The sequence below is a fragment of the Rhamphochromis sp. 'chilingali' genome (genome assembly GCF_963969265.1).
Source record: "Rhamphochromis sp. 'chilingali' genome assembly, chromosome: 9".
Lineage (NCBI taxonomy): Eukaryota > Metazoa > Chordata > Actinopteri > Cichliformes > Cichlidae > Rhamphochromis > Rhamphochromis sp. 'chilingali'.
The window spans coordinates 5302132-5328237 of record NC_137936.1 but is presented as its reverse complement, the minus strand read 5'-3'; the positions used below and the strand labels follow the sequence as shown (position 1 = coordinate 5328237).

At 40.9% G+C, this 26106-nt stretch overlaps 1 protein-coding gene across 1 annotated transcript; it reads right to left on the bottom strand.

Annotated features, from left to right (window-relative positions):
- Window positions 1-815: 815 nt before the first annotated feature.
- Window positions 816-24312, bottom strand: nucks1a (nuclear casein kinase and cyclin-dependent kinase substrate 1a). Its single transcript, XM_080890637.1, has 8 exons — window positions 24001-24312; window positions 13008-13057; window positions 11087-11171; window positions 9882-9928; window positions 9635-9784; window positions 5535-5684; window positions 4117-4266; window positions 816-2346 (listed from the first exon to the last, which is right to left on the bottom strand). Exons 1-8 carry the CDS (start codon window positions 24015-24017, stop codon window positions 2093-2095), a joined length of 903 nt encoding a protein of 300 aa, XP_080746763.1. The 5' UTR covers window positions 24018-24312; the 3' UTR covers window positions 816-2092.
- Between the last annotated feature and the right edge of the window lie 1794 nt (window positions 24313-26106).

Below are 26106 nucleotides of genomic sequence, written 5' to 3'. Positions count from 1 at the left end.
AGTGAGGAGAAATTCATAGCCTTATGCCATGTGGCTCCTGCGGGAAGATGATAGGAACGTCATTCAAGCCCTCAGTGCTGTGAACTACGAGCCGCTATCTGACCCTACCGCTAACAGCGTTAGGTTGATATAAACAGAGGTTTGTTTTTTTTTAAGTTCCAATCAGAAAATGACAGTAGCTACAGATGGGTGCCAATTCAGGACCTGAACGTAGAAAGAACACTTTAACCTGCGAACGAGGACAGTCGGAAAACAATCGAATGTGCTTCTGAACCAGGGACTAGGTTCGAGTGGGTCCTGTACACATCCAGGACTGACGTTTACTGCAGCCTCAGACTTGATGTGAAAACACACTCCCAAGACCGCAATACACTTGTTTTTTTTTTGTTTTTTTTTGTTTTGCTTTTTTTCTTTGTTTTTTCGCTTTGACATCAAACACTATTTGTTGCAAAAAAAAAAAAAAAGAAACAACAAAAAACGTTTAATCTCACAAGTACTGCACCTGATCTCCGAGTCACTAGTTTTGAGATCGTTTTATGGCTTTGGATTGCTGATCGTACAGATTGTTGACTCGTTTTAAGCCTAATTTGCCGTTTGTAGCAAAGACCTAAAACTTGAGGACAGATTACATTCTCGGGCCTCCAGTGACGATATAATCAGAGCCACGACCGAAACTCAATGAAAATTAAGGCATTGACAGAGAAACAAATGCCGGATATATACCGAGCTGCCCGCTTTTAATCTACTCCCGAGTCGCAGGACTGTGGAAATCTGGAGTCAAAAAGGTGTCCACTTGTGGAAACAGTAATGTGGGCAAAAAAAAAAAAAAAAAAAAAAAAAAAAAAAAAAAAGCCTCCAGGAAACATGGACCTCGCTAAAGCTGATGTGTTTGGGGGTGGGAGGGGGATGAAAAGGACAGAATAAGTCAAAGAAGGGATGGCTGATCAAACCATCAGGCAAGAACAGATTGGATAGGGTCGACATTTTTTTCTTTAAAATCAAGATACATTTTATTTCTTTTTCTTAAAAAACAAACATTACAAAAAAAATCTGAATAGAGAATTAGAACAATAACCAACAGGAGAAAAACATTCATTTTTTAACTCTGAAAAGAAAACATAAAGACAAAAGAAAAGAAAAGAAAAACACCTCTTTCTTAAAATAAAACGGTTTCAGGATGCCTGGCACAAGGGCTTGAGTGTTCAGAAGATGCTGTAGCCATGCAGGGAATAGAAATTGCGTGAGTTTTTTAAAAGGAGGTTATTAGAAAGCCTGATGTACAACAACAGAAACCATTTCACAAAGGCAGCTGATGGGCTTAGAGGAAAAATACAAAAAGTACCCCAATGAAAATTTAAGCGTGTATGCAAAGGCACACACACGCGCGTCTTCTTGAAATGTGCAACGGTGGCAGTCTGACATGTAGCGAACACAGCAGCCGCAAACTATGTAGATCAAAGTGTCTGAAGGAAGCGGAGCTAGCTTTAAAAAGAATTTAAAAGACGCTGCTCAAACTCAAAGAACCGTCTAAAACAACCACCTGGTGCCAAAAAAGCAAACCAGAGAGGGTGAAGGCTTGACTGCTGCCTGCACGTGCTCACTCAACGTCATGTTGTAAATACAGTGCTCAACTTACCGACACATATCAGTAAAAAAAAAATTAAAAAAAAATAGTAAAGAGTGTGGCCAGTCATGCCTGATAACCGCGAGGAGGAAACAAAGATACACAGCAGTGAAGGGGTGTGTTCACACTCGGGACGGATGCCTGCTAGCGCTGACAGTTTTCACACGAAAATCCAGAAAGGATGAAGAGAAAATGCTAAGTCCTTACATATGCTGTACAGCCACAGGAGCACTATGTCCAAGCTGGAGGCAGCGAGAAGGAGGGGGGAGGTTAAAGAAGCACACCAAGTCCAAACCACTGAGCCAGGCCACCGGCACAAACCAAAAGAACCAAAAAAAAAACAAAAAGTCTAAACGCAGAGCAAAACAAAAAGAAAAAAAACAAAACAACAAAAAGAAGAACAGAAAAAACCCACTGAGAACAGACAGAGAGAGATGTGGAGGATGGGCTTCAAATGGGTACCATCTTCTAGTCTTCTCCAGAGGGTGCCTCCTCTTCTGAGCCATCCTCCTCCTCCTCGTCCTCCTCTTCCTCTTCTCCTCCTGCGGCCTCCTTTGTCTTCTTGGGAGCTGGGGAACTCTCCTTCTTCTCGGGCTCCTCCTCTTCCTCCTCCAGGGGACTCTCTGGGTCCTCCTCCTCTTCTTCCTCTTTGGGTGAGCTCTTCTCCATCGCCTTGGTGCTGGGGCGCCCCTTCCCCTTTCCTTTCATTGGGCTGGGGGTCACTTCAGAGAGAAGGACACAAATCAGTCAGTGATTAATCGCACAGGTAAATGCACACAGGCGGGCTGCCATGTAACTCTGACTCACAATGAGGAATATATTTAACACTGGTCGGTACCCACTGCTCTGCACTGGCACACACCTGAAGCAAAGGTGCAAAGCAAAGGCAAACCAATTCATATTTTCTGTTTCCATTTCTGATCAGGATCCACTCAGTGACACATTTTTGCACCATCAACCTTAACAAGTACTTGTTAATGTACATTGCATATGTGTAGTCCTGTAATAGCCTGCTGCAGTATTTCTGTCAGCAAGCAGCGACTTACTTTTATTTATCCACATTCATATTTGTACTTTTGGAAGAAATGAGCACTTTTTCCCTTTCACAAGACAAAGATTCAGATAAACACAGAGGGATGTGATGCTCACTGAGTGAGCAGTAAAGTGGTGATGTGCTGTAGTTTCATCAAGGTGGATTATTCTGAATGTGCCGGGTTGCACAAACTTGATCCTGACAGGAAAGTTTTTCTGACAGTATGAGGAACGGAGTGTGTTTTTTTTTCTCCTGCATTTGTCAGGAAAATTTTGTTCAGCTCTCGTTTTAGAGCATACAAAACACGATGTGCACGACTATTCAATTCAATTTTATTTATACAGCGCCAAATCACAACAACAGTCGCCTCAAGGCACTTTATATTGTAAACCCTACAATAATACATACAGAGAAAAACTTAGCAATCATATGACTCCCTATGAGCAAGCACTTTGGCGACAGTGGGAAGGAAAAACTCCCTTTTAACAGGAAGAAACCTCCGGCAGAACCAGACTCAGGGAGGGGCGGGGCAATCTGCTGCGACCGGTTGGGGTGAGAGAAGGGAGGGCAGGGTAATGACTAGTCGACTGATCGCCGCTATTGTCACTAGTACTCGACGCACTCGTTATTTAATCTATTTGTTAACATTTCCATTGAAAATGCTACAAATCGCCGTGTCCTAAATGTTACGTAGCCATCTGCCACCAGATGGAGCTGCAGCTTATTATCGTTCATTATTTTGAAGGCAAAAAATAAGACACAAACAGTGGAAATTAGGTTTCTTAGAAGGGTGACTGTCCTCTCTCTCACCGATAGGGTTCTGAGTTGAGTCATTCAAGAGGGGTTCAAAATAGCACTGCTACTTGGAGATGGTCACCCCCTGGGTCAAATCCTAATGGGACATGCCTAGAACACCTCACCCAGGACTCAATGAAAGGATTATATTGCTTGGCTGGCCCGGGGATGCCTCCGTGTTTCCCCAGATAAGCTGGACATGACTGAGGGGAAGGCTTGGGCTTCTCTGCCTGCAACCCAGCCTCGTATAAGCATTTAAGATTGTAACTTTTGAACAGGATTCACAGCCAGCATGTCAACTTACTTAACATATTCATTTAATATTCTGACAGTTTCTAAAATAAACAACTTGGGTGTAAAAACTGAAGGTTTTGTGTGCTCAGAGATACACAGATATACAGCGGGAAATGTTGCAGCTGTTTGAAAACTTTGTGGGGGAAAAAAAAAAAACACTTGGAAAGTCGTTGTTTCCGGTTTTGACTACTTCTCTTCCTACATCAGCATTTTTGTGGTTGTACTGTCTGAATGGCGGCACCTATCGTTCAGGAGAATACTGCAGTGACCTCCTGTGACTGCACAATGAAGTTACGGTGAGCAAGGAAGCCACGTCACAGGCATACTGGGACCCATCTTCCTGCACCTGTATTCTGATTGGCTGCCTCACCTGTGGCCTTTAGCCGTGGCTTGGGGCTTTTCTTCTCCTTGTCTGTCCGTCGCCGTCGAATCACCTTCTTGCCTCTCTTCTTGGAGTGACCGTAGTCGCTGTCATCGTCATCCTCCACCATGAAGTCCTCATCGCTGCCAGACTCGTCAGCTGCAAACAGGACACAGAAGAATCTCAGAGAGCGAGCACAGAGGGTATCCAACTGAACAAGAGTCACTGTTTACATACATACACAGCATGCCTGGAATATTAAAGCCTCCCCAGCTTCAGTTTAAAACAAAAACCATTTCAAACACTGAGGTACTTTAATGTCTTCATCCATTTCCAGTTCCAGTTAATACCATGATAGCACTGCGGCTTTAGAGGATGATTCCATTTCCAGTTTGACTGTTGTGGCTCTCTGGGTCACATCCAATTTGCAAGACTTGGGAGTCTACTGATATCACAGACAAGTGATACCACAGACTATACATAAAAGATGGGAGTAGTGACCTCAGCGTCACCTATTGATTAGCAGCGTCCCACCAAGAAGCAAACCAGGCATTTTGAAACTGAGGGGTAGGTCTGCATGTTCATGATCTAAAGACTTGTCGATCCCAATGTAGCTCTGCCCCCAAACTCAACCTGCTTTATCGTTCTACTAGAAACATACAGGGAGCAAAAACACAAGACTAAAGACTACTAAAACTAGTAATAGAACCAATTAAGTTATGAGAAAAAAGCTTACTGAGCTTAGCTTAGCTGACAAACTCTGGTGAGTGAAAACAACTTGAAGTTCAGTTTGTAAATTGTGGAGATAAACACGCTGTTGAACATTAACCTCCAGGACACAGGAGTTATAATCAAATGCACTGTTTATGTTAGCAGAAAGGGACCAAATATTGTATCTGGGTGTTTTCTAATGCCTCCATTTTCCCATCATGTGTATATGTTGTGGAGAACACAGTGAATTAAAGTAAACACCCGGCTATTTCCAGTGTGAATACCTGGATAGAGTGAGGTATGTACAGTGGCTTATGTGCTGGATGAACAGCTAGATGAATGGTGTCTTGTTTTTGTCAAGCTTTTGAACTGCATGGCTTCCTGTACAGTTTCAAAAGAACCAAATCGTTCCAGGCTTCAAACAAAAGCATCACTAACACGATGGTTTATCTATGGTTTAAAGAGGCCAGAAAAGGTGCATGCATGCTCACAGTATGAGTACTATTGCCACGAAGAATGGAGGCTATAGATCAAACTAAAAACCAGACCTAAAGTCTGAAAACAATTACTAGTTAAAATACCATTTAAGTTGTGATAAAAATTCATACTACAAAAACAGCTCACTGTTGCCTGTGTCCTAGCAAATGAAGATACAGGTACATTGTTTTTAGTGAAGACATGAGCTGCTGTATCAAAGTGTGCTGTGTTCTACATACGGTCCATGTAGGGCTCCTCTTGATCTTCATGTTCCTCATCCTCGCTGCCTCCATCTCCCAGCAGGATCTCTCTCTGTTTGGACACGGCCTTTGAGGCCGCCTGACGCACTGTACGCTTTCGACTCACTTCCCTGTCGTCATCGCTGTCATCTACACAAGAACACACACAGACAGTTACACAACGACTCAGAGGATGATGGGTAAAACAAACAAGACAAACGGAAACAGTGCCTTAATGCTGCTCTGTATAGTGCTTTTATTTGATCTCCGGTATCATGCAACTTTATTTCTATTCAGACGTAGATCTTTCCACTAATTCCACAACAAATCCTCCACATCAACTGGTCGTAAAAAACAAAAAAAGGACAGTTCTACTGTCCCATCCCATCATTCCTCTGCGAGATCAGCAAAAACCAAAACAGCTGCAGCCATGCCAGTGCAGGCTGGTGGTTAGCATGCACCCATTAACAGTGCCATTGTGCTCGACTTGTCGCGTGCTCAGATTCTTGCAATTGGGCTCATTGCGCTGTGGCCGCCGCCGCCGGGTTGAGGACACGAGTGCATAATCATGCCGGCTATTCCCGCCATTTTAATGATATTCCAGCTCAGGAGCTCAGAGACCGCTTGGAACAGTTTGAAAACTTCAGCGTTTGTGCCCCCTCTCCAAAGTCTTAGCTTTGGTATTGACTGTCTGATTGGCGACACCTATTGTCCAGGTAATTACTGCAGAGGCTTCCTGTGGTTGCTGCGGTGAGTGAAACGACCATTACAGCAGGTATATTGTGGCCTTTAGGCGGTGCCATCCACCCTCCATGATGTATACCGAGTGCCCCAAACACAGAAAACTTATTACTGCTGCTGTTGAGGAGTCACTTCCAGTATGAATACCACAAACGCAGGCTACCAGCATGAGCGCACGGTTCACATCCATACTGTAACTAATGAACATACGTGAGGGGATACTGCCTAAACAGCTTAGCAGCAAAGCAATACAACACAAACACAACATGTACAACCCTGATGTGTAATGAAAAGTCACAGTGGAGCATTGCAGGTAAGCCATTTATGCCATGTAGGACATCTGAAGGCCCACATTGCTGGCTCCACTGCACACGCACACACACAGAGCTCTCTGTGTGTAACTACTCACTTGTTTGTTGATGAGGCAGAAATATAAAGGCTGATTTATTAAATCAGCAGCATAAAGTTGCTCCGCTATAACTAAAAAGTGGGCAGCAGATACGAACAGGATATTGTCCGGACCATCAATTAATTAATTAATATATTAATTACAAATACCGATATGTTGTCAGTATTTATAATCGCAGCTCAGCAGATGACAGTGACTGATCAGCCTCGTCCACCGTAGCTTCCATTCACAGTAATAATAAATCACAGTGTCGGGGACCGTTGTAGGACAGCAAACGCTTCAATCAGTTGAAAGTGTGGGAGGAATAAATGTCCAGGAGAGCACATCCAGTGCTCTCGAGCTGTGGTGGGCTGAGTGAGATATCCTCCAGCTGGATGTGTAATGTCAAGCGATCGATGTCAATGATCTCTTTATCGTTTAAGATAAAACCACGAGGATAACATTGTGGAGTCTCCTGAAGCTATAACACACCGCCATGGCTACACAGAACAAAGCTGATAAACTGACATCCGCCTCGTTTGGTCACATCTAAGAATACAGACAGAGCACAACCGATCAAACTTTAGACAGTTTTGACATTTTAGCTGCCAACTCCTTTGTTTCTTTGATGCGGCTAAAATGTATAGCGCCACATCTGAAGCTCAGACTACAGCCTGTTTCTGAGAGTTTAAAAAACTAAACATAAAGGTAGAGCTGGGCGATAGAACGATAACGATATGTATCGCGATATAACTTTTACTCGATAGAGAAATTAAGCTATCGCGATAGACCTCGCCGCTCTTGTCCTCTTAAAAAAAAAAAAAAAAAAAAAAAAAAAGGTCAGCCAATCCAAATTAAGTAGCGCAGAGCCGAACCAATCACAGCCGCAGCGTCACGTCGCGTGACTTGTTACGTACAGCACAAGTGCCAAGCCGCACGTGTGTTTGTTTGGGAAGCAGCCAGCGGGTAATGGAGGAAATGAGTGTGCCGACTAGAAAAATCAACCGAGCGTGACCGAAGAGAAAACAGATGATGGTTCCAACGCCGGAGAGATTGTCGAACGGAAGAGCCATAGAAGTTCCGTAGTGTGAAGGTATTTCGGCTATTTCAAGTCTGACAAAAAACAGAGTAGCGTGCACTGTAAATTGTGCCGAAAGCAAGTCTGGAAATACAATGAACTGGTGCATGCGTCACACTGTGCGCCACGTTATTGTTTCGGTGAAATGAATTTCTACAATACTGTTACTGTTAATTCTACTCTCTGCAGTGTTTAAATGCTTACATATACACACAGTTACTGTCCGTCCACACATACGACTCGGTTCTGCTTCTATGCCCCAGCTTTGTTTACTTTTTCCCACCGAGGCTTCTAGACTTCTGATTGGCCAACATTTCTGCACGGTTAGGAATCTAGCGCCACCTGCTGCTTTGGCATGTTCATAGCAGCGTTTTCCTTCATTTCTGCCTTTATGTGTGGACGGGATTATTTTTTAAAACGAAAACAGAAAATCTCCGTTTTCAAAAATACCCGTGTACGTGTGGACGTCGCCTCAGTCTCTGACTGGAAGCGCTAATTCGTCATTCGGCTTTTGTCAGACTAAAGTAACTGTTAAAACTGTTTGAAAAGCTCAGCTATACAACAAGGACAGATTGAGAATTTCCTTTTAGTTCTCAGTTTATTTGATATTGACAAAAGTTAGTCAGTTTTGTCTGTTCTTCTGTAAAACAAACTAAGATTTATTTTTAGAATTAATATTTTGTTTCTAAGTGGAATTGACAATTTAGTCTGTTTCGTTTGTTCTATTTTAAAACTTAAACGCTTTAGCGGCTGCCTTTTGTGTAGTTTGCAATATTTGCCTTTATTTATCTGAAAAAGTCTCATGTTCCTTAAGTACATCTACCCTGTTGAATTTATTATGGGAAATAAATATTTAAATAAAAACAAGCTGCTGATTATTTCACATTTTACTTGTGAGCAACGGCACATTTAAATCTTACAAATATAGTTATTTGGCTGATATCGTGATAGATATCGTTATCGCCTGAAATGAAAAAAACATATCGTGATATGAAAAAATCTCATATCGCCCAGCTCTACATGAAGGTAGAGCTTTTTACCAAGAATGAGGCTCTTGGTTAGTTTTTCCTTTAGACCAGTTACCAGGCGACCAGTAAACAGTCCATGACTAATATCAATCTCAAAACTATGACTTATTCCTTGAGTGGTTTTGTTTTCTCAAGAAAACACTTTGTGGAAATGTTAAACACATGTGCCGCTCTCAGAGGTTGAACCTTTTTTACTCAGAGGGTCGACGAGAGCTGAGCAAATCAAAATCATGTGCTCGATCACTCAAACTTTTTTTTATTAGTCCTTTATTTATCCAGGTAAAAGTCTCATTTCCAAGAGAGACCTGGCATTTAACAGATAAATAACACCTCAATATCTCCACCTAAACTCTGATCCAGACCTACCTCGATGCCACAGTCTGGATCAGAGCTTGTTGGATCAGTTAGACCACAAACACATTCACATCAGAACGTTGTTTCTTCCTCAGCTGTCATTAAGTGATCTGAATTTTATGCAGAAAATGAGGAAAACCTACACATTTACCGTATGATTTTTTGATATGATTGATTGCTTGTTTTCCGACCACTCTTGCAAAGGTTTGCTGGTCATTATTTGATTTGTTGCATTCTTTTGTTTATAAATTAGCATAATGCCAGTTGAAGCCCTGAGAGCATTCCCAGATCTTCCCATTCTCCATCACCGCATTCCTGAGATTGCGAGCGCATCATCATTTGCCCCTCTTAGTCAATCTGACCGTGTGTGTGGATAACACTGTCCAAAGTAAAATTCCATATACAACAAACAAAGCTGATCAACATTAAAAGCTGCATACGTCTTCAGTGTTTCATGCTGCCAGAGTTGTAGCAGAGAATTAGAAGTAGCCTTCAAACAAACTTGCGTTACCTGCAGCCCGTTTTCTCTTCGGCCCCCGCTTGCTGGGCTTCTCCACCTTGGCTTTCTTTCCCTTTTTCCCTCTTTTTTCTTCATAGTCACTTCCTCCATCTTCATCCTCCTCTCCAAAGTCATTGTCTTCATCATCGCTGCCAAAGTCATCTTTAGTATCGACACAGAGGAAGTCAGTGAGCGTTAATCAAACTCCAGCTGTTTTCAGAGAGAGTCAACCTTTTTCATGTAGCTCAGACTGACTTACCTGCTGAATCATTTTTGGGTTTGGAGAGCTTGTCATCAGAGTCCTCACTGGGGAGCAGAACAAGAAATAAACAAAACAGTGTCTTCAGTAAGTCGAGGAAAGGCAGCCAGGAATGGTCAGAGGGCCTGGTGGCGCCAGTGTCCGGCAGCCTCGCCTCTGTCAGTGCGCCCCAGGGTGGCTGTGGCTACAATGTAGCTTACCATCACCAGTGTGTGAATGTGTGCGTGAATGGGTGGATGACTGGATATGTAAAGCGCTTTGGGGTCCTTAGGGACTAGAAAAGCGCTATATAAATACAGGCCATTTACCATTTAACTCTTCAACAAGACAGACTGCAATGGACTGGCATGGATGAAATAATATGGACGTAATGTGCTGAGGACTGGTCTGAAAGATGTCCTGATGAGCTCCAGCCAGTGTTACTCTCACTGATTCAACATTATTCATTCAGTGGGAAGCATGTTTCATTTTGCCTACTGTTGCATTACTGAGTAAAAAATGTAAAAATACAAAACAACCATTTTCTCCTCTATTCAGTCTCTCAGACTTGACTAATTTATTCACATAACTGTGATTTTATCTGCCAAATAACACACCAACATGCCGATTAAACAGCGCGATAATCACACATGATAGAGAGAATAAAGGCCACCTGTGGTGGGCTGGGCCACAGGTGGCAGCAGCAGTAAGAGACTGAGCAATCAGCACTATAACTGGCACTTGCTTTGATATCCAAGAACTATTAAACAAATTCATAAACGGTGCCAGTGTTTGTCTCTGGCACAGTTAATATCCTGCCACTGAGATCTTTCACTAACAAAAATATGCATATTCTGATATCCTGATTTTTCCTATGTGTCAACTACATGATACACACAACATGTGATGTACTTTGTCCTCCCTTCTTCCAGCCCTGTATGAAAAACTGATAACTGTCACCTGGATCTCTCCTTTTCAAACATATATTAAATCAACAATTTATTTGAAAACAAAGGCACTGCGCATGCGCGTTTTACTCCCATTCTATCCCGATATTTCATTTTCCTATCGTTGCCTAACATTATACCGGTATTACCGTGAACGGTATAATATGGCCCAGCCCTACATCCAAGTGATAAAGTGTAAAATTGATCACAGTGTCTGACGCTGCATTAGAAACTGTAACCAGACACAACAATCCTACCAAATCTCCACTTAGGGCTCACCTGTCATCTTGCGAGTTCTTTGAGCGCTTGTGCTCACGAGGGGCTGGTCGCACCTTCTTCGGCTTGTCGTCACCATACTCCTCATCTAAGGAGAAAGCGCACTTTTAACCTTTAAGACACACAACTCAATATCATGCTAGCAGCTCTACAAGATACCAGTTAAGACATCACAGTGCTTTGAGTTAAATGCTAAAGTCACCACCCTAAATTACTCTCAATGACTTCATTTTTTTTATTTTATTTAACCAGGAAGATCCCACTGAGATTTTACACAAATTACACAATTAAACAAAGGCAACAACACACACACACACAAATAAATGTAAAATATTCTGGGGGGGGTTAATAAATAAAATAAAATTCAATTAAAATGACGAGCAATCTAATTGAAACAGTTGCATGTTATGGAACTGGCCTCAAAGATTCTTAGTTCTGATTTAAAATCACTTAATAAATGAATTCTGTTATTTTTTTCGTTGTTCTGCAGCTCGTTCCAAACAGAGAGTTGCTAAATGGACTAAAGCTCTTTTGCCAAGTTCAGTTCAGGCAAATGGAACAGAAAGCAACAAGTAACCATGCGGACGAAGAGAATAATGACCAGCATGTTTCACTGCAACCAGGGAACGTATATAGGAAGGCAGCAATCCGAGTATTGCCTAATATATAAAACCGTATAAATGAGACTGACTGGCCAAAGCAGGCCATCATACCAGAGGGTATAACTCACGGTGGTGAGTCTGAAATTTACGGTTCGTGCTGAACCTCAGAGAAGCATGAGACACAGTATCAACCATCCAGAGACACTGAGCAGAAGCATTCATATATAGAATATCTCCATAATCCAGAAGAGGCAAAAATGTTGCAGCAACAAACTGCTTCTTTGTATTAAAAGAAAAACACTACCAGAATAAAACCAGCTGTTAGGCTCAGTTATTGCTAGCTTGCTTATACTTAAAACTAACAGAAGACCATTAGTTTTGTACTTATAGGATGGACAAAAATGGGCAAATGAACTTTGTTCATCCTTGTTGCTTTGGCTGGATATCGCAGTAACGATTGGTCAGGAAGGCAGCCGTACCCAGCCACCTTCTCGCCCCATGAGCCAAACCAGCACCTGAAGTTACACTTTGCCTCAACTTGGACCATGATTTTCTCAGGAGACTGAATATCTTTTAGATTCCAACTGATGAAGCATTTTAAAAACCAACGTTGATATTTGGGGATTTAAAATCTGATATCTCAGCTAAAATTCTGTTTACTTTCAGACACAAAACTGGAACAGATTTGTCAAACATTTGTTCTGCAGAGGTATTTATTTACTGGTCGACACAAAGTGTAAGCGCCAGACGTCTGCTTTATATTTTATTTACGATTGAGTTCATGTTTGTTTTATTATTCATAGATTCATTACATAAGTGCAGTAGTAGCATGAAACCCTGTGTGAGAGGGAAGGGGAGGAGCATGGACAGAGAGGTTAGGAGTCTCACGGTTTTCTGACCGTGTACACAGCTAGTATTGGATAACTGCTATTTTTTGGAATTTTCATGCCTTTTTTTTTTGGAAGGAGATTCATTGTTACATCCTCAGTTTGTAATAAATAAAACAGTCTTCAAACCATAATGCAACTGGAAGCATTTCTCTTGGAAACCAGGAACACGCGTCAGCCATAGACTCCCTTTTTTTGAACTTGGTTTATTGGAAATTACCCTACACAAAGTAAAGAGAAACTGTGCGCATATAAATGTACCAAAACACAGTATCGCCTCACAGGACAGGTTTTTTTTTTTTTTACCTCATACTTTTTACCTTAAAATTGTGTCATTACTGTGCACTGATGCTAAATATCTATAGCAGAGACTAATCTGTACATTGCCCTTGTGTCACTCCATTTGTAATGAAACACATCTGAAGCCTCACTTACCTGCATCATCAGACTCGTTGAATTGTGAGTAGTTCACCACCTTCCTGTTCCTGTGAAGAAGAACACACTGCATTAGATTACATTAAGTTACTGCCATTAGGGCTGCCACAAACGATTATTTTGATAGTCGACTAGTCACCGATTATTTTTGCGATTAGTCGACTAATCAGATCATCATCCATTGGACGTACAGCGTACAGCTTATTGCACCAGCAGCATCTGGTCTTATATAACTATCATTAGCTTACAGCTTGAAGTGTTTGTGCTAACTAAAAATAAAGACAAGATGGTAGTTTATTAATTTTTAATGAAATTTGCAGATTGTTTCGGTGAAGTTTAATAAACTCCTTGCTTTCTAAAATATAACAGGACACCGGAGTATATTCTCCAGCGTCTCACACTTCTGATAATCAGCTGTCTGCTTGACAGTTTTAGCTGTGCAAAAACTATAACTTTAATCTCAGCCAAACCGATTTACTCAGGAACAAATAAAATACTAAAGAAAGCCAAACAATAACATTTTTAAATTATCTAAGTGACTTATATATATGTTTAACCTGACTAGCGAAAGACGGCGGTGGGTTTGAAAACGATTTGCCGGGAGTCCGGTGTTCTCACGGCTCTAGTTAGCCTTGCCCCCGCCTAGCTAACGAGCTAGTGGGTAACAGACGTCTCCGAAAACGTCGGAGCGCTTTTGAAAATACGTGGTGTCTTGATAAACTGAGCAGATATTTGAGGTTTACACAGCTACATTCAAGCCTGAAAATATGTTAAACGTTTATTTTGTGACCCAGAAAGAATAATAAGAGTAAAGTTAAAACTAACTAGCTGCCGCCATTGTTGACAGCTGCGCTATGAATTCTGGGACACAGCTTCTTCTTCTTCGGGGTTTAACGGCAGCTGGCATCCTTGTACATGCAGTGCTGCCATCTTCTGTTTCAGTCCGTTATTACACTCTTAAATCCTACTACCGGTACTCATTCCTGCGTCCTTTGTGATCTTACAAAGCTTCAAACGATGCGTCGACTATTAAATTAGTCGTCGACGATTTTAATAGTCGACATAATCGTGACTAGTCGACTAATCGTGGCAGCCCTAACTGCCATAACCCGATATTAGACAGTGTAGACTAGAGTGCAACAAAGCTATCATATGTAATGTCCAGCAGTTCAGGTGGTGCAAGTGGCAACGTGCTGGCTGTGTATGAATGTCTCGATCGTATTATTTGGTACGAGACATAAAACGCCTTCCAGCCAGGGGGCCCTGAACTGGACACTGGTCTACCTTCTACAGTTACAAAGGCTAATTGGGCCAAGTGTATGGGGGAAGTCTCAGTGACAGTATTTGACTGCACTTCAGGTAACACGCCCTTTGGAAAACTGAAGAGCAGCACTGACCAAGACAAACAGACAGTTCAGGTTAAAATCATTGGGAAAAAATTTACCCCTGAATTAGGGGTGGGCAGTAGAGCAGGGCGATATGACCAAAAATATTTATCACGATATACATTTGAAAATTTGCGATAACGATATAACTGACGATATAACTGACACTAGACAAAATACTTTACAACTCCACAACTTTATTAGTGCAAAAAAACCATCAATGTATTTTCACTTAAACAAGCATCTGTTTTTTATGTGCATTAAAGTTATATAAAAACGTAACAGTGCAAATTCCTTGCTGACAGTTTAACCAAAAGGCATTTCCAGTGGAAACTGGCTGACATATCCTCAGCATAAACATGTATAATATCCACAAAACTTAAAAAGAGGTTATACACACACAATACGGTAATATTATGTTGAAGCACAGTACGTATCACTCCGCGAGGCGCCTGCCTACGATAGCCGTAATGCTCCGACAATCCATCAAGCGGTGCGGGTTCGTAGCTTAGCAAAGTCGTACTAAAACATTTGACAGATTTTCGAGCGCCGTGTACCACAGAAAATTGTTTCGAGGTCAGTAAACACAACCAGAATTCATACATAAGGCACACGGGATTATAAGGGGCTCTGTCAATTTTCAGAAAAATCAAAGGGTTGATTTTAAGTGTGCCGTATTTTCCAAACAACATGGTAATAACGACGGCCCGCTAGCAAGCTCTACCAAAAACAGTGCTTTGTTGTGTATCTGACGGACGAAAGCTAAACCAGTTCCACACCACTGAAGTTGCAGCATTTTTACAAACCAATTCTGGTTCATCCGTTTCATTTAACAATCCGCTTTCGCTCTTCTCATTCTACGTCGCCGCCATGTGCGTATGTAAACATAGGCACTGCGCATGCGTGTTTTACCCATATTCTATCGCAATATTTTATTTTCCTATTGTTGCCCAAAATTACACCGGTATTACCCTGAATGGTATGATATAGCCCAGCCCTAGGGGGCAGTATAAACGGTATACGGTAGAAACGATATAAATCTGGCCAACGGTAGAGATTTTGACTATACCGCTCTACCGCGATAGCGCATGTTGATGGGGTCATCAAGCTGTGCCTGTTTTGGTCAAAAGCATTGCAGCGGCTGCAAACAACATCATCTGCTAATTATGCCGGGCAACAGTAAAAGCAAAGAGACGAAGCAATTTTGGAATATGAGGAAACCTGCGCTCCCTCCACTTCCCTATCATTGATTCATTAATGTTGAATTCTCTGGCAGCTGCTCTATTCCCATGTTGTTGCAGTATATTAATGACTAACCTCGTATTGTGGATGGATTATTTCAGTTGTTCTCCTGACTGAAGTTTGATCCGTTTATAGCATCCTGCCATGCAATTGCATTTGTCCCTAACCACCAGAAACCCTCACTTAACTTTTATCGAGTGGAAAAAAGTTAGCGTTCATCCTCCAGCTTCACTGTGTTTATATTATGCTAACATTGCTGTGTCGCTAGCAATCACGTAGCACATCATTATATACCAGCTAGCCAGAGGTGTGGACTCGAGTCACATGACTTGGACTAGAGTCAGACTCGAGTCATTAATTTTATGACTTTAGACTTGACTTGAAAAAATGTTCTAAGACTTGTGACTTGACTTGGACTTTTACACCAATGACTTGGGACTTGAATTGGACTTGAACCGGTTTACTTGAAAAGACTTGATATTTTACCCCAAATATAAAATTTAACATGCATATTATATAGAGATTGAAAATGTGACGTCATTCACGGGTAGAACCGCAAAGGATTCTGGGAACTCGTGGCAAGAGGTACTAGCCCACGCAGGCTTTCAATTGAAATCAGTCACACAGCGATAAAAAGAAACACAAAAATGTCAAGAAGCCGTTGTATTATTAACTGCAATAGCCGGTCGCATGACAGCCACGGGAAGCCGACGGGTAAAGAGATCGGTTGTTATCGGATTACGTCGTTGAAGAGAAATTGTTCGAGCCATGTTTCCGAAGTAACAAAGAGGCGACTGGATTGCAGCCATTCAAAGATCAAATATAACGTCCCAGAACACTCCAGCTCACAGGTTAGTCTGCTCCAAGCATTTACACGAAGGTCAGTGTTTTTTAGTAGTTAATACGTCATTTTCATAACATAATTGGTGATATAGGTTACAAGCAAGTCTGGCGCTGAACAGAAATTGTCGCGCTATGCTCCTTTATTTATTGTGCATAAATAGTGAATTGTCCTGACACAATATTGCGTTTCGCTTCTGTTATTATGGTACATTGACAAAAACATATACTTTTATTCACAGGATAAAACAGTTTTTTGTATCACTAATTGCCCAGTACGATTACAGCATACAATATTATTGTCACTGCTACATTTCTGTGATGCTACCAGAAATTATTTCCACTGCTAATTAATTACCATTGAGCTCAAAGGTCCTATTAATAAACGGTTAACGAATGTGTATTTATGACGACGATTTGTGAGACTGGTAAACTTATGATATGTACGATGGTCTTTCGTTCTACACGGTGCATTTCAAGGTCCTGCACCCATTCGTCGGTAAACTGTACCTGGACTTGTTGCAGTGACCTGAAGTTACTAAACTTCATGAGTGTATGCACTCACTCCAAGAACCGTATAATTATAAATATGCATATAAATATGCTAAGATGAGATAGCTGACTTCATCTAACTAGCAAATGTTGTCCAGGCTACGTTGGTGATACAGTTTTTTTTAATGTGTATGATATTTTTGTCATGCGATTTTAAAGCCGGTCCTACAACCGCATCCAAGAATAACATGCAGCTTATCTCAGAACTGTCGGTGAAAATTATTCTTGGAGCTAGGTTTAATTGAGCTGCATTTTAAAGAGGTGCAATTTCACAATTTGTGTATATTTTCTAAGTTCACTATTTTGTCATGTGTTGAGAAAAACACAGATTTAAAAATTACATGGTCTAATATTTACATTTAGCATATAACTGCAACATTCTTTTTTCGTTTTTTTTTTTTTTAAAGACTCGAAAGGACTTGAAATTCAAAATTTCAGACTTGTGACTTTACTCGGACTTTTACACCAGTGACTTGAAACTCGACTCTGACTTGCCTGACATTACTTGAGACTTGACTTGTGACTTGAGGATAAAGACTTGAGACTTACTTGAGACTTGCAAAACAATGACTTGGTCCCACCTCTGCAGCTAGCCCAACTTCAGTAACCCTACAAATGTCACTGCTGTTTAGTTTTCTGTCTTCATTTATGTTTGAAGTGACAGCAGAGCTGTACGTTTTAATTTGTTTCAGAAGTCACTCAGTCAGAACATGCTATATCATGTTTAGGTGGAAGCTAGCGAGCTAACTTCCCGCTAACTTCTAACTGAATTTAATAAATTCTGTTTTCATGGATGCCTGGATGTTAAACTTAATTGTTACACCTGGTAAAGCAGCAACGCTGATCATTTTATTACAGATGAAAGAAATTAGACAGTTTTTAACTCTCAGTGATACCGTAGTGTTCGTTTGACTTTGGGACCTGAAACGGACGGAGTTGACTACGGCAACTTTCCCAGAGCAAAACAGCAGGTCTGTCCTGAATAAGATCAGCAGTGGGATTTTGCCTTTTATTAAACCGGTAATGTTACTTTGGTGAAACCTAAAACGGTACAAAATATGGATACAGCAAAACAATGTCACCAACTGATATTAGAAATCTTGTTTTGAACTCTCTGAAGATTTTAACAATGCCATCTTGGTGTTTTGAAACCAGATGTGAATGATAATTGGCCAGTGCCTTGTCAATCAGAAGTTTCTAACTAATGAGTATACCGTTGATACACAGTATTACCCTGAAACACGGTATGACTAAGTATTACAAAGCGGGCTTGATATTTTATTCAACACAGCCTGAAAATAGTAACAGACCACAAACTTAACAGGAAACTACTTATAGAAGTCAAATCAGAAAGCCGTTTTCAAACAGACAGGGCGCCAGTATACCCTGTGCATTGGTCACTTAGCTCGCTGCCACGTCATCATCACACAGTCACCTGTATCACTGAGCTTCTGTACTGGACCATCATTAACATGATGAACACTGACACAATCGTACTGTCTTCAATCCAGCTGTGACGGTCGTGGTACAATACGCCAGGTTACAAAAATGAAGCGGGGCACGACTGACTGAAGCACCTCAAATACAGTGGTGCACGCAACGTGATGTAACATCAAAAAGATCAACACATGCTGACTATAAAGGGTTGGCAGTCTTTTTGCAGCAACTGTATCTCCCCCGGTGGCCATTTAAAAGAATGCAGCTTTTATACTGCCTATGAGTAAAACTACCAGCTGCATTAAAAAAAATAAAAAAATAAAAAAAGGAGTGCAGCTAGCAGTTCATACAAGAATTAAGGCAAACTGAGCTCCAGTGTAGCATAATGTGGCATAAGTATAATGAATATCAGACTCAATCTCATGTTAGCATACAAGCACAGATGGTAGACAAAGAATAATTGCTACCTCCACTAATCTACAACAGAACCCATTATAATTTCAGTGATAAAATAATGTGCTCATAAACAAGCAGTGTTAAGATATAGATAACCACACAGTTTATTAGGCTAAGTAATTTGACAAAGCTGCTACAGAACTGGTCATTTGATCTGACTGAATTGGCATATTTAATTCAATTCATATAACGCCAAATGACAACAACATTCATCTTGAAGTGTTTTATATCGTAAAGGTAAAGACCCTAAAATAGACTACTCCTGTAAGCAAGCACTTGGTGATAGTAAGAAAGAAAAACTCCCTTGTAACAGGAAGAAACCTCCAGTAGAATCAGGCTCGGGGGGGACAAATCACGATAATAATAACAGTCAAACACCCTGTACACAGGCTGACAACCCTGGCTGCTGGTGCTAGCAATGCTGACATTAGCAATATTTCCAAATTAATCTGACACTGTGTGCGCAATGTTATGCACAACGTTAGATTTTGTTTATTAAACAACCAAATTAACAGTTATAAACAGCTCTTAATTACACAGAATAGCTCTCCTGACTTTACTGACAGCTTTCGTTTTCTTATGGTGTTTTTATTCTCGCCACGTGACCCACCGTGGGTGGCCCGGGACAACTTCTGACGTCACATCATGTAGCATGCACCACTGCTTTTGTGGCCATCTGACTTGCTGTGCGCCTCTTAATTTTTAGAATCTGGCACATTGTGCCATTGTCGTCACAGCTGGGTTGAACACACAAGTGTACAATTGCATCTTTTTTTTTTTTCTTGTAAAAACACCATTTTAATGATATTCCAGTTCAGGTTACGGCGTAGGTCAAAGTGTAGTGTATTTCCAATCGAACCATTTTCTATGGTTAAATTCTGTAGCCCAGTAGGTCGTGAAAATGTAAAGCTATGCTGCCGAGGTCTAGGTGGAGCTCTTGCCTCCCCTCCAAAAAAAAGATACATGAAGTTGGCTATATTAGAGTTAACTGATAAAGCCTCGCTACCAAAGCAATGCATCACCATATACTGCAGTTGTAGACACAGCGCAAGGTACCACGCTTCTCACTAATATTTAAAACATTTGATTATCAAGGAATGTTATAGTCTCATGCAATTATTCCTTGTTACTACTAGTTTAAACTACTAGTAAATTATTGATCAGGAGATTTGAGCATTAAAAACAATAGCATGAGTAACACAAGCAACATACCTGTAAAGAATGTGTTCAAGATTTTTTTTGGGTGGTGCTACGCAACAAAAAGAATATTTTTAAGGTGTCTGAGGTATAGCTGTGCTTCTGCTGACATGGCTTCTAATTTCATTTCTATTCAAACAGAGTTGGTAAAGTAGGCTGCTATCATTTCTGGCAGACTGTAATGTAATGTAATGTAACACACTATAGGCACAAATAATTGCATTATGTTAAAGTAACACTGTCTATGAATGTTACAGATGGGCAGAACTGACAGCGCCTGCAGCATAGCTCCCATATTAATGTATTATTTTACTATTAGCCACTAGGGCTGCCACAAACGATTATTTTGATAGTCGACTAGTCACCGATTATTTTTGCGATTAGTCGACTAATCAGATCATCATCCATTGGACGTAAAACGTACAGCTTATTGCACCAGCAGCATCTGCTCTTATATGACTATCATTAGCTTACAGCTGTAAGTGTTTAAGGTGCTAACTAAAAATAAAGACAAGATGATAGTTTGTTAAATTTTAATGAAATTTGCAGATTGTTTCGGTGAAGTTTAATAAACTCCTTGCTATCTAAAATATAACAGGACACCGGAGTATATTCTCGAGCATCTCACACTTCTGATAATCAGCTGTCTGCTTGACGTTTATTCAGCTGTGTAAAAACTATAACTTTAATCTCAGCCTAACCGATTTACTCAGGAACAAATAAAACACTGAAAAAAGCCAAACAATAACATTTTTAAGTTATCTAAGTGACTTATATATCATGTTTAACCTGAGTAGCGAAAGACGGCGGTGGGTTTGAAAACGATTTGCCGGGAGTCCGGTGTTCTCACAGCTCTAGTGAGCCTAGCCCCCAGCTAGCTATCGAGCTAGTGGGTAACAGACGTCTCCGAAAACGTCGGAGCGCTTTTGAAAATATGTGGTGTCTTGATAAACTGAGCAGATATTTGAGGTTTACACAGCTACATTCTCGCCTGAACATATGTTAAACGTTTTTTTTTGTGACCCAGAAAGAATAATAAGAGTAACATTAAAACTAACTAGCTGCCGCCATCGTTGGAAACTGAGCTGGGCTGCGCTATGAATTCTGGGACACAGCTGCTTCTTCTTCGGGGTTTAACGGCAGCTGGCATCCTTGTACATGCAGTGCTGCCATCTTCTGTTTCAGTCCGTTATTACACTCTTAAATCCTACTACTTATTCCTGCGTCTTTTGGGATCTTACAAAGCTTCAAACGATGCGTTGACTATTAAATCAGTTGTCGACGATTTTGATAGTCGACGTAATCGTGACTAGTCGACTAATCGTGGCAGCCCTATTAGCCACTGTCGCTAGCCACCACGTTAATGAGGATTTAACAGGCAGCTAATGTAGCTATTGGATGGCGGCTAATAGCTAACATTAAAATGTACAGTGGCAGGTTAGCATTTATTATAACTCTGTAATGCGTCAATGTTGGTGAAAATGGAGCTTTACAAAATTCCTCAAAGTTTTTTTAAATGTCAACTATTGTTCATGTGTTTAGCTGCTAGTGAGGGGAGGGGCTGTGTGCCTGAGTATCTGCAACAGTGCTGTGTGAAGCTGTCTCGGTTGAGGGACAACACTTTTGTAAATGAGTATCTAGTCCAACAGTCATTTTTAGTATTGACTTTCTGGCAACCTCAATAAAGAACAAAATGCAAAAATCTTAACTGCAATGACTTCATCAATGGATCTGTGGAAGTGTCTAATCGAGTTGATTTTATTTATTTTTTTTATTTTATGTGTAGAAAAAAAACAAACAAACAGAAAAAATATGCTATTCCCAGCAGAGCTTGCCCAAGGTATCAAATGCCCTTTCTATGTAACGCATGCTAATTATTTGTTTTGCTTTTTTTCAGCATGAAAGTATTTATGTTCCTAAAGACATTTTGTCCTGTTCTACTGGTCGTCCTCGTGACTTTAAAATTATAACTCAATGCTTAAACATTTTTGAGTTTTGCTTTTTTTAATCGTTTTGAGAGCACTAGTCTTTCATCCTTTTCAGGTTTTATGTTGGCGCACATTGTCCCAAATCTTTCACAGTGCAGCACTCTTAATTCTTATCTCATGTATATATCTCATGTATATCTCATGTATATCTCATGCACATATCTTTCTACGTAGCACTTTTTAATTCTTATTCCTACTTTTATTTTTTCATGTCTATTTAATCGCAATTTATGACAGTATGTTTGCACTGAAGCACCGCAGCAATTTCCTAATGTTGTAAACCTGCTCAACATTTGGCAATAAACCCCTTTCTGATTCTGATTCTGATTCAGTTATATGAGGCAGCCCTGCAATCCATCACTTACTGCCAGACAATGACTATATGGCATGCAACATTTGGATGGCGCACATGTTCAAGCTTTGTTAAGTAACAATTCCAATAAAGTTTATTCAAATGTGATTGCTGTGCTCTGAGTGTTGACAAAAAGAGTAAGGCAGTGTTATTTTGTCCAAAGTTCATTGACTTCACCTGTCTTAATCGACATGTTTAGTTTTGTTTTATACCTGTTGAGGGCTCACGTACAGACTTTGTGTTTAGCATGTAAAAAAAGAAAAAGTAAATATTAAAATCCTACAAAGCATATTTTAACATTGTTACGTTCTTAGTCTAGGCGTGTCTTGAACGCAACAAAAAAAAATACCTCAAGACATTTTAAATCCAACTAAGCCCTTATTTTTACAATTTATTTTAATGCAATGCCTTTAAAAGCTTATAAACTCTGAAAGGCAGAAACCCTGTTTTCTCAACCCGAATATAAGATTAAGAAGAACATTAGTTAATGTCGGATTTCTTTTAACTTCACAGCTTTTTTTTTTTTAAAATAAGGAGTAATTTTCATACAGTCCCTAAATATTCACCCAATTGTCTCTGCGAGAATGACCCAGTAAAAGATTCCATGTTGTCGCCACAAAATTTCGAGAACTGAATTTACATTAGATTAGCATTAATGTGATTTACAGTAAAAAGGCATTTTAATCTGAATAAAAGGTCTGAATGCACCTCGTGCGTTATAATCACAGCGGGGATCTTGCAATGGGGATGGGGGTTGGAGGGGGTGTGGTGACTTCTTGTAGTTCTCCGCCTTCCTCTGACATCAGCCAGCAGTGTTAATTTACTGCCAGCTCTGTAAATGTAGACCCGCTCTCAGTGCTCTTTTTTCCTCCTCCCCCAACAACAACGACATTTTCGTTGGCTGACACCATTTTTAAAAATGTTCTCAAAGTACGAACCCCCCCCCCCCCGAAATGCGATGTAATGGCGACTACAACACGACACGCACAGTCTGCGCGGTAACAAGATCAAATCCCGAGGCCGACCACCACCTCCTCCGGAGATTTTTTTTTTTTCGTGTGGGGGTGTATTGGCGTTTCTGGAGCCTACCCTGGATGAATGGGTAGCCATATTCTCATTCTCAAACAAAATGGGGAAAACGTTATCTGGCCTGGCTTAAGTAAGCCGTAAAACGTAGCTGGTTAAATCACACCGACTAATTTTCCGCTTGGCCTACATAGCAGCCAACAATGCACATCATGGATCCGTTTAAAAGCATGATAGACACGACACGGCGGCGGGCTGCGCGTATCTCCACACAAGACATGGCGAACAGTCCACAGCGCTGGGATCCATATTAGAAAAAATGAGGGTGCACACGCGAGAAGAGAAGCGCACATACACACACGCATGCACACATTCCCATTATTTTTTCATGAAATAAACAAATTCCCAGTTCATAAAACACAACATGGTGGAGACGTGCACGTTATCGGCTACGCCAGGCGCCAGCACGGGGTCGTTATTAACTCGGAGAGAGCAGAAGACATATTTAGCACACCTACCTCACTGGTCTTGACATTTTGCAGGAATACTGTGGAGGTTAAGGATGTGAGAAAGGGGGAGAAGAAAAAGCACAGGGGGGGGGAAGGAATATAGATTCCCGCTCTGCAAAACACCGAGGGGAGTGAGGTTGACGCACAACTCCACCGTCCGAGCTAGCGCGTGAAAATAAAAGTACGGCAGCCAGTAGTCCTCCTAACGCAAAAATTCTTATATATTTTTTTTTTTTTTACCTCCAGCTACCTTCAAAATGGTGAATAAAACAAACTGAAACTGCAGCCTGTGCTCAACCAAACTACGCGGCCTTGAGGGGTGGGGCCTCCCCGGCAAGGCCCGCCCCCCAATGAACCATGAGAGGCGCAGCGCGGTGCTCCGCTGCTGCCATTGGCTGATTTAAACGACGACTTTTCTTCTTCTTGGACATTTTAGCTGCTCATCAGAGCATTTTTAGCATATAGTTCCCCGCCTCCGTTAACAGGCTCGGTTGAAATGACACTGTTAAGAAAACAAAAAGAGGCCCTCAGGTTGGATACATACATTCAATTCAGTGTGGGTCCCACAAGACCATAAAGCAACGTTGCATCAATAGGTTATAATGTGCATGTATGTTCATATGAACATATATCGTATTTCACTAATCTCTTTGATGTGGCTGTTACTAAGACAAGCCTTTCTCTCCTCTGTTTCACCTGGCAGACCGCTGCAGCATGAAGCGCAGGTAGCGGTTGCATTTATACATTTTTAGCCCACATGTCAGTTAACATGTTATCCCTGTCTCAGTAAAAGAATTTATACTGCTGTGCATATGTTTCATTCTCAGACTGCTGTGAGAATCTAGTAGCCTCCTGGATGTGAAAACAGATTTCTTCTCCAAACTACTAAATAAAATCCACTTTTATAATGCAGACTGAGCCCTGATAAGCCTTTCTTTTAGGTTCTTGTGACTGGACTGGGCTGTTCAGGCTACGTTTAATAGCCGTGTTTCTGACCTGGGTTTATACTTGTTGCTGACTGCTCCATTTTGGTTAAAATTATGATTAGAAATATTTTTTTTTCCTGCTATTCAAAAACCAAAAGTAATGTTATTCTATTCTTGCTTAGCCTCACCAGTTAACCCCCCCCCCCCCCCAAAACAACAACAACAAACAAACAAACAAAATTGAAATTACCTCAAACTATTAGAATATTTCATTTGATTTGACTAAATTACTGTTCAAAAAGTTAAAATAGTGTGTATCTCTCGGTCTAGTTATGTACATACAACCACAGTCATGGGGAAGACTGATGCCTTGACCAAGTTGTCCAGAATACAATCGGTTATTTTACGGATCTTTGCTGAAAAGCATTGCTGTTCACAATGTGCTGTATCCAAGTACATTAATGGAAAGTTGTCTGGAAGGGAAACGTGTGATACAAAAACAAGACAGATGACCGGAGCCTTGAGAGCTCTGACAAGAAAAATATATTCAAAAAGTTGGGGGAACATCACAAGGAGTGGACTGAGATCCACCGTACACAGACATCTTCAGGAAGCATTCGTAACATCAAGCTGCTCCTGAACCAGAGACTTTAAAGGTATCTTGCCTGTTGCTTAGTGGTCCAAAGTCCTTTTTTTCAGATGAAAGTAAATGCTGCATTTCATTTGGAAATCAACATCCTAGAGCAGGGGTTTCTAACTCCAGGCCTCGAGGGCCGGTGTCCTGCAGGTTTTAGATATCACCCTGGGTCAACACACCTGAATCACATGATTAGTTCATTACCAGGCCTCTGGAAAACTTCAGGACATGTAGAGGAGGTAATTTAGCCATTTAAATCAGCTGTCTTGGTTCAAGGACACATCTAAAACCTGCAGGACACCGGCCCTCGAGGCCTGGAGTTGGACACCGCTGTCCTAGAGTCTGGGGGACAGTGGAGGGGCACATAATTCAGAATGTCCCTTCTAGTTCTCATTGATATTCTTCACTGGTATCAAATCTACAAAACAACAAAACAGAACCAAAAAAGGCTTTTAACAACCTGAAATACCCACCATGTATATGATTTGAAATAAAATCAGAAGCCAACTAGTGTTATCTAATTAGGGATTGTCCTCTTCATTAACACACATT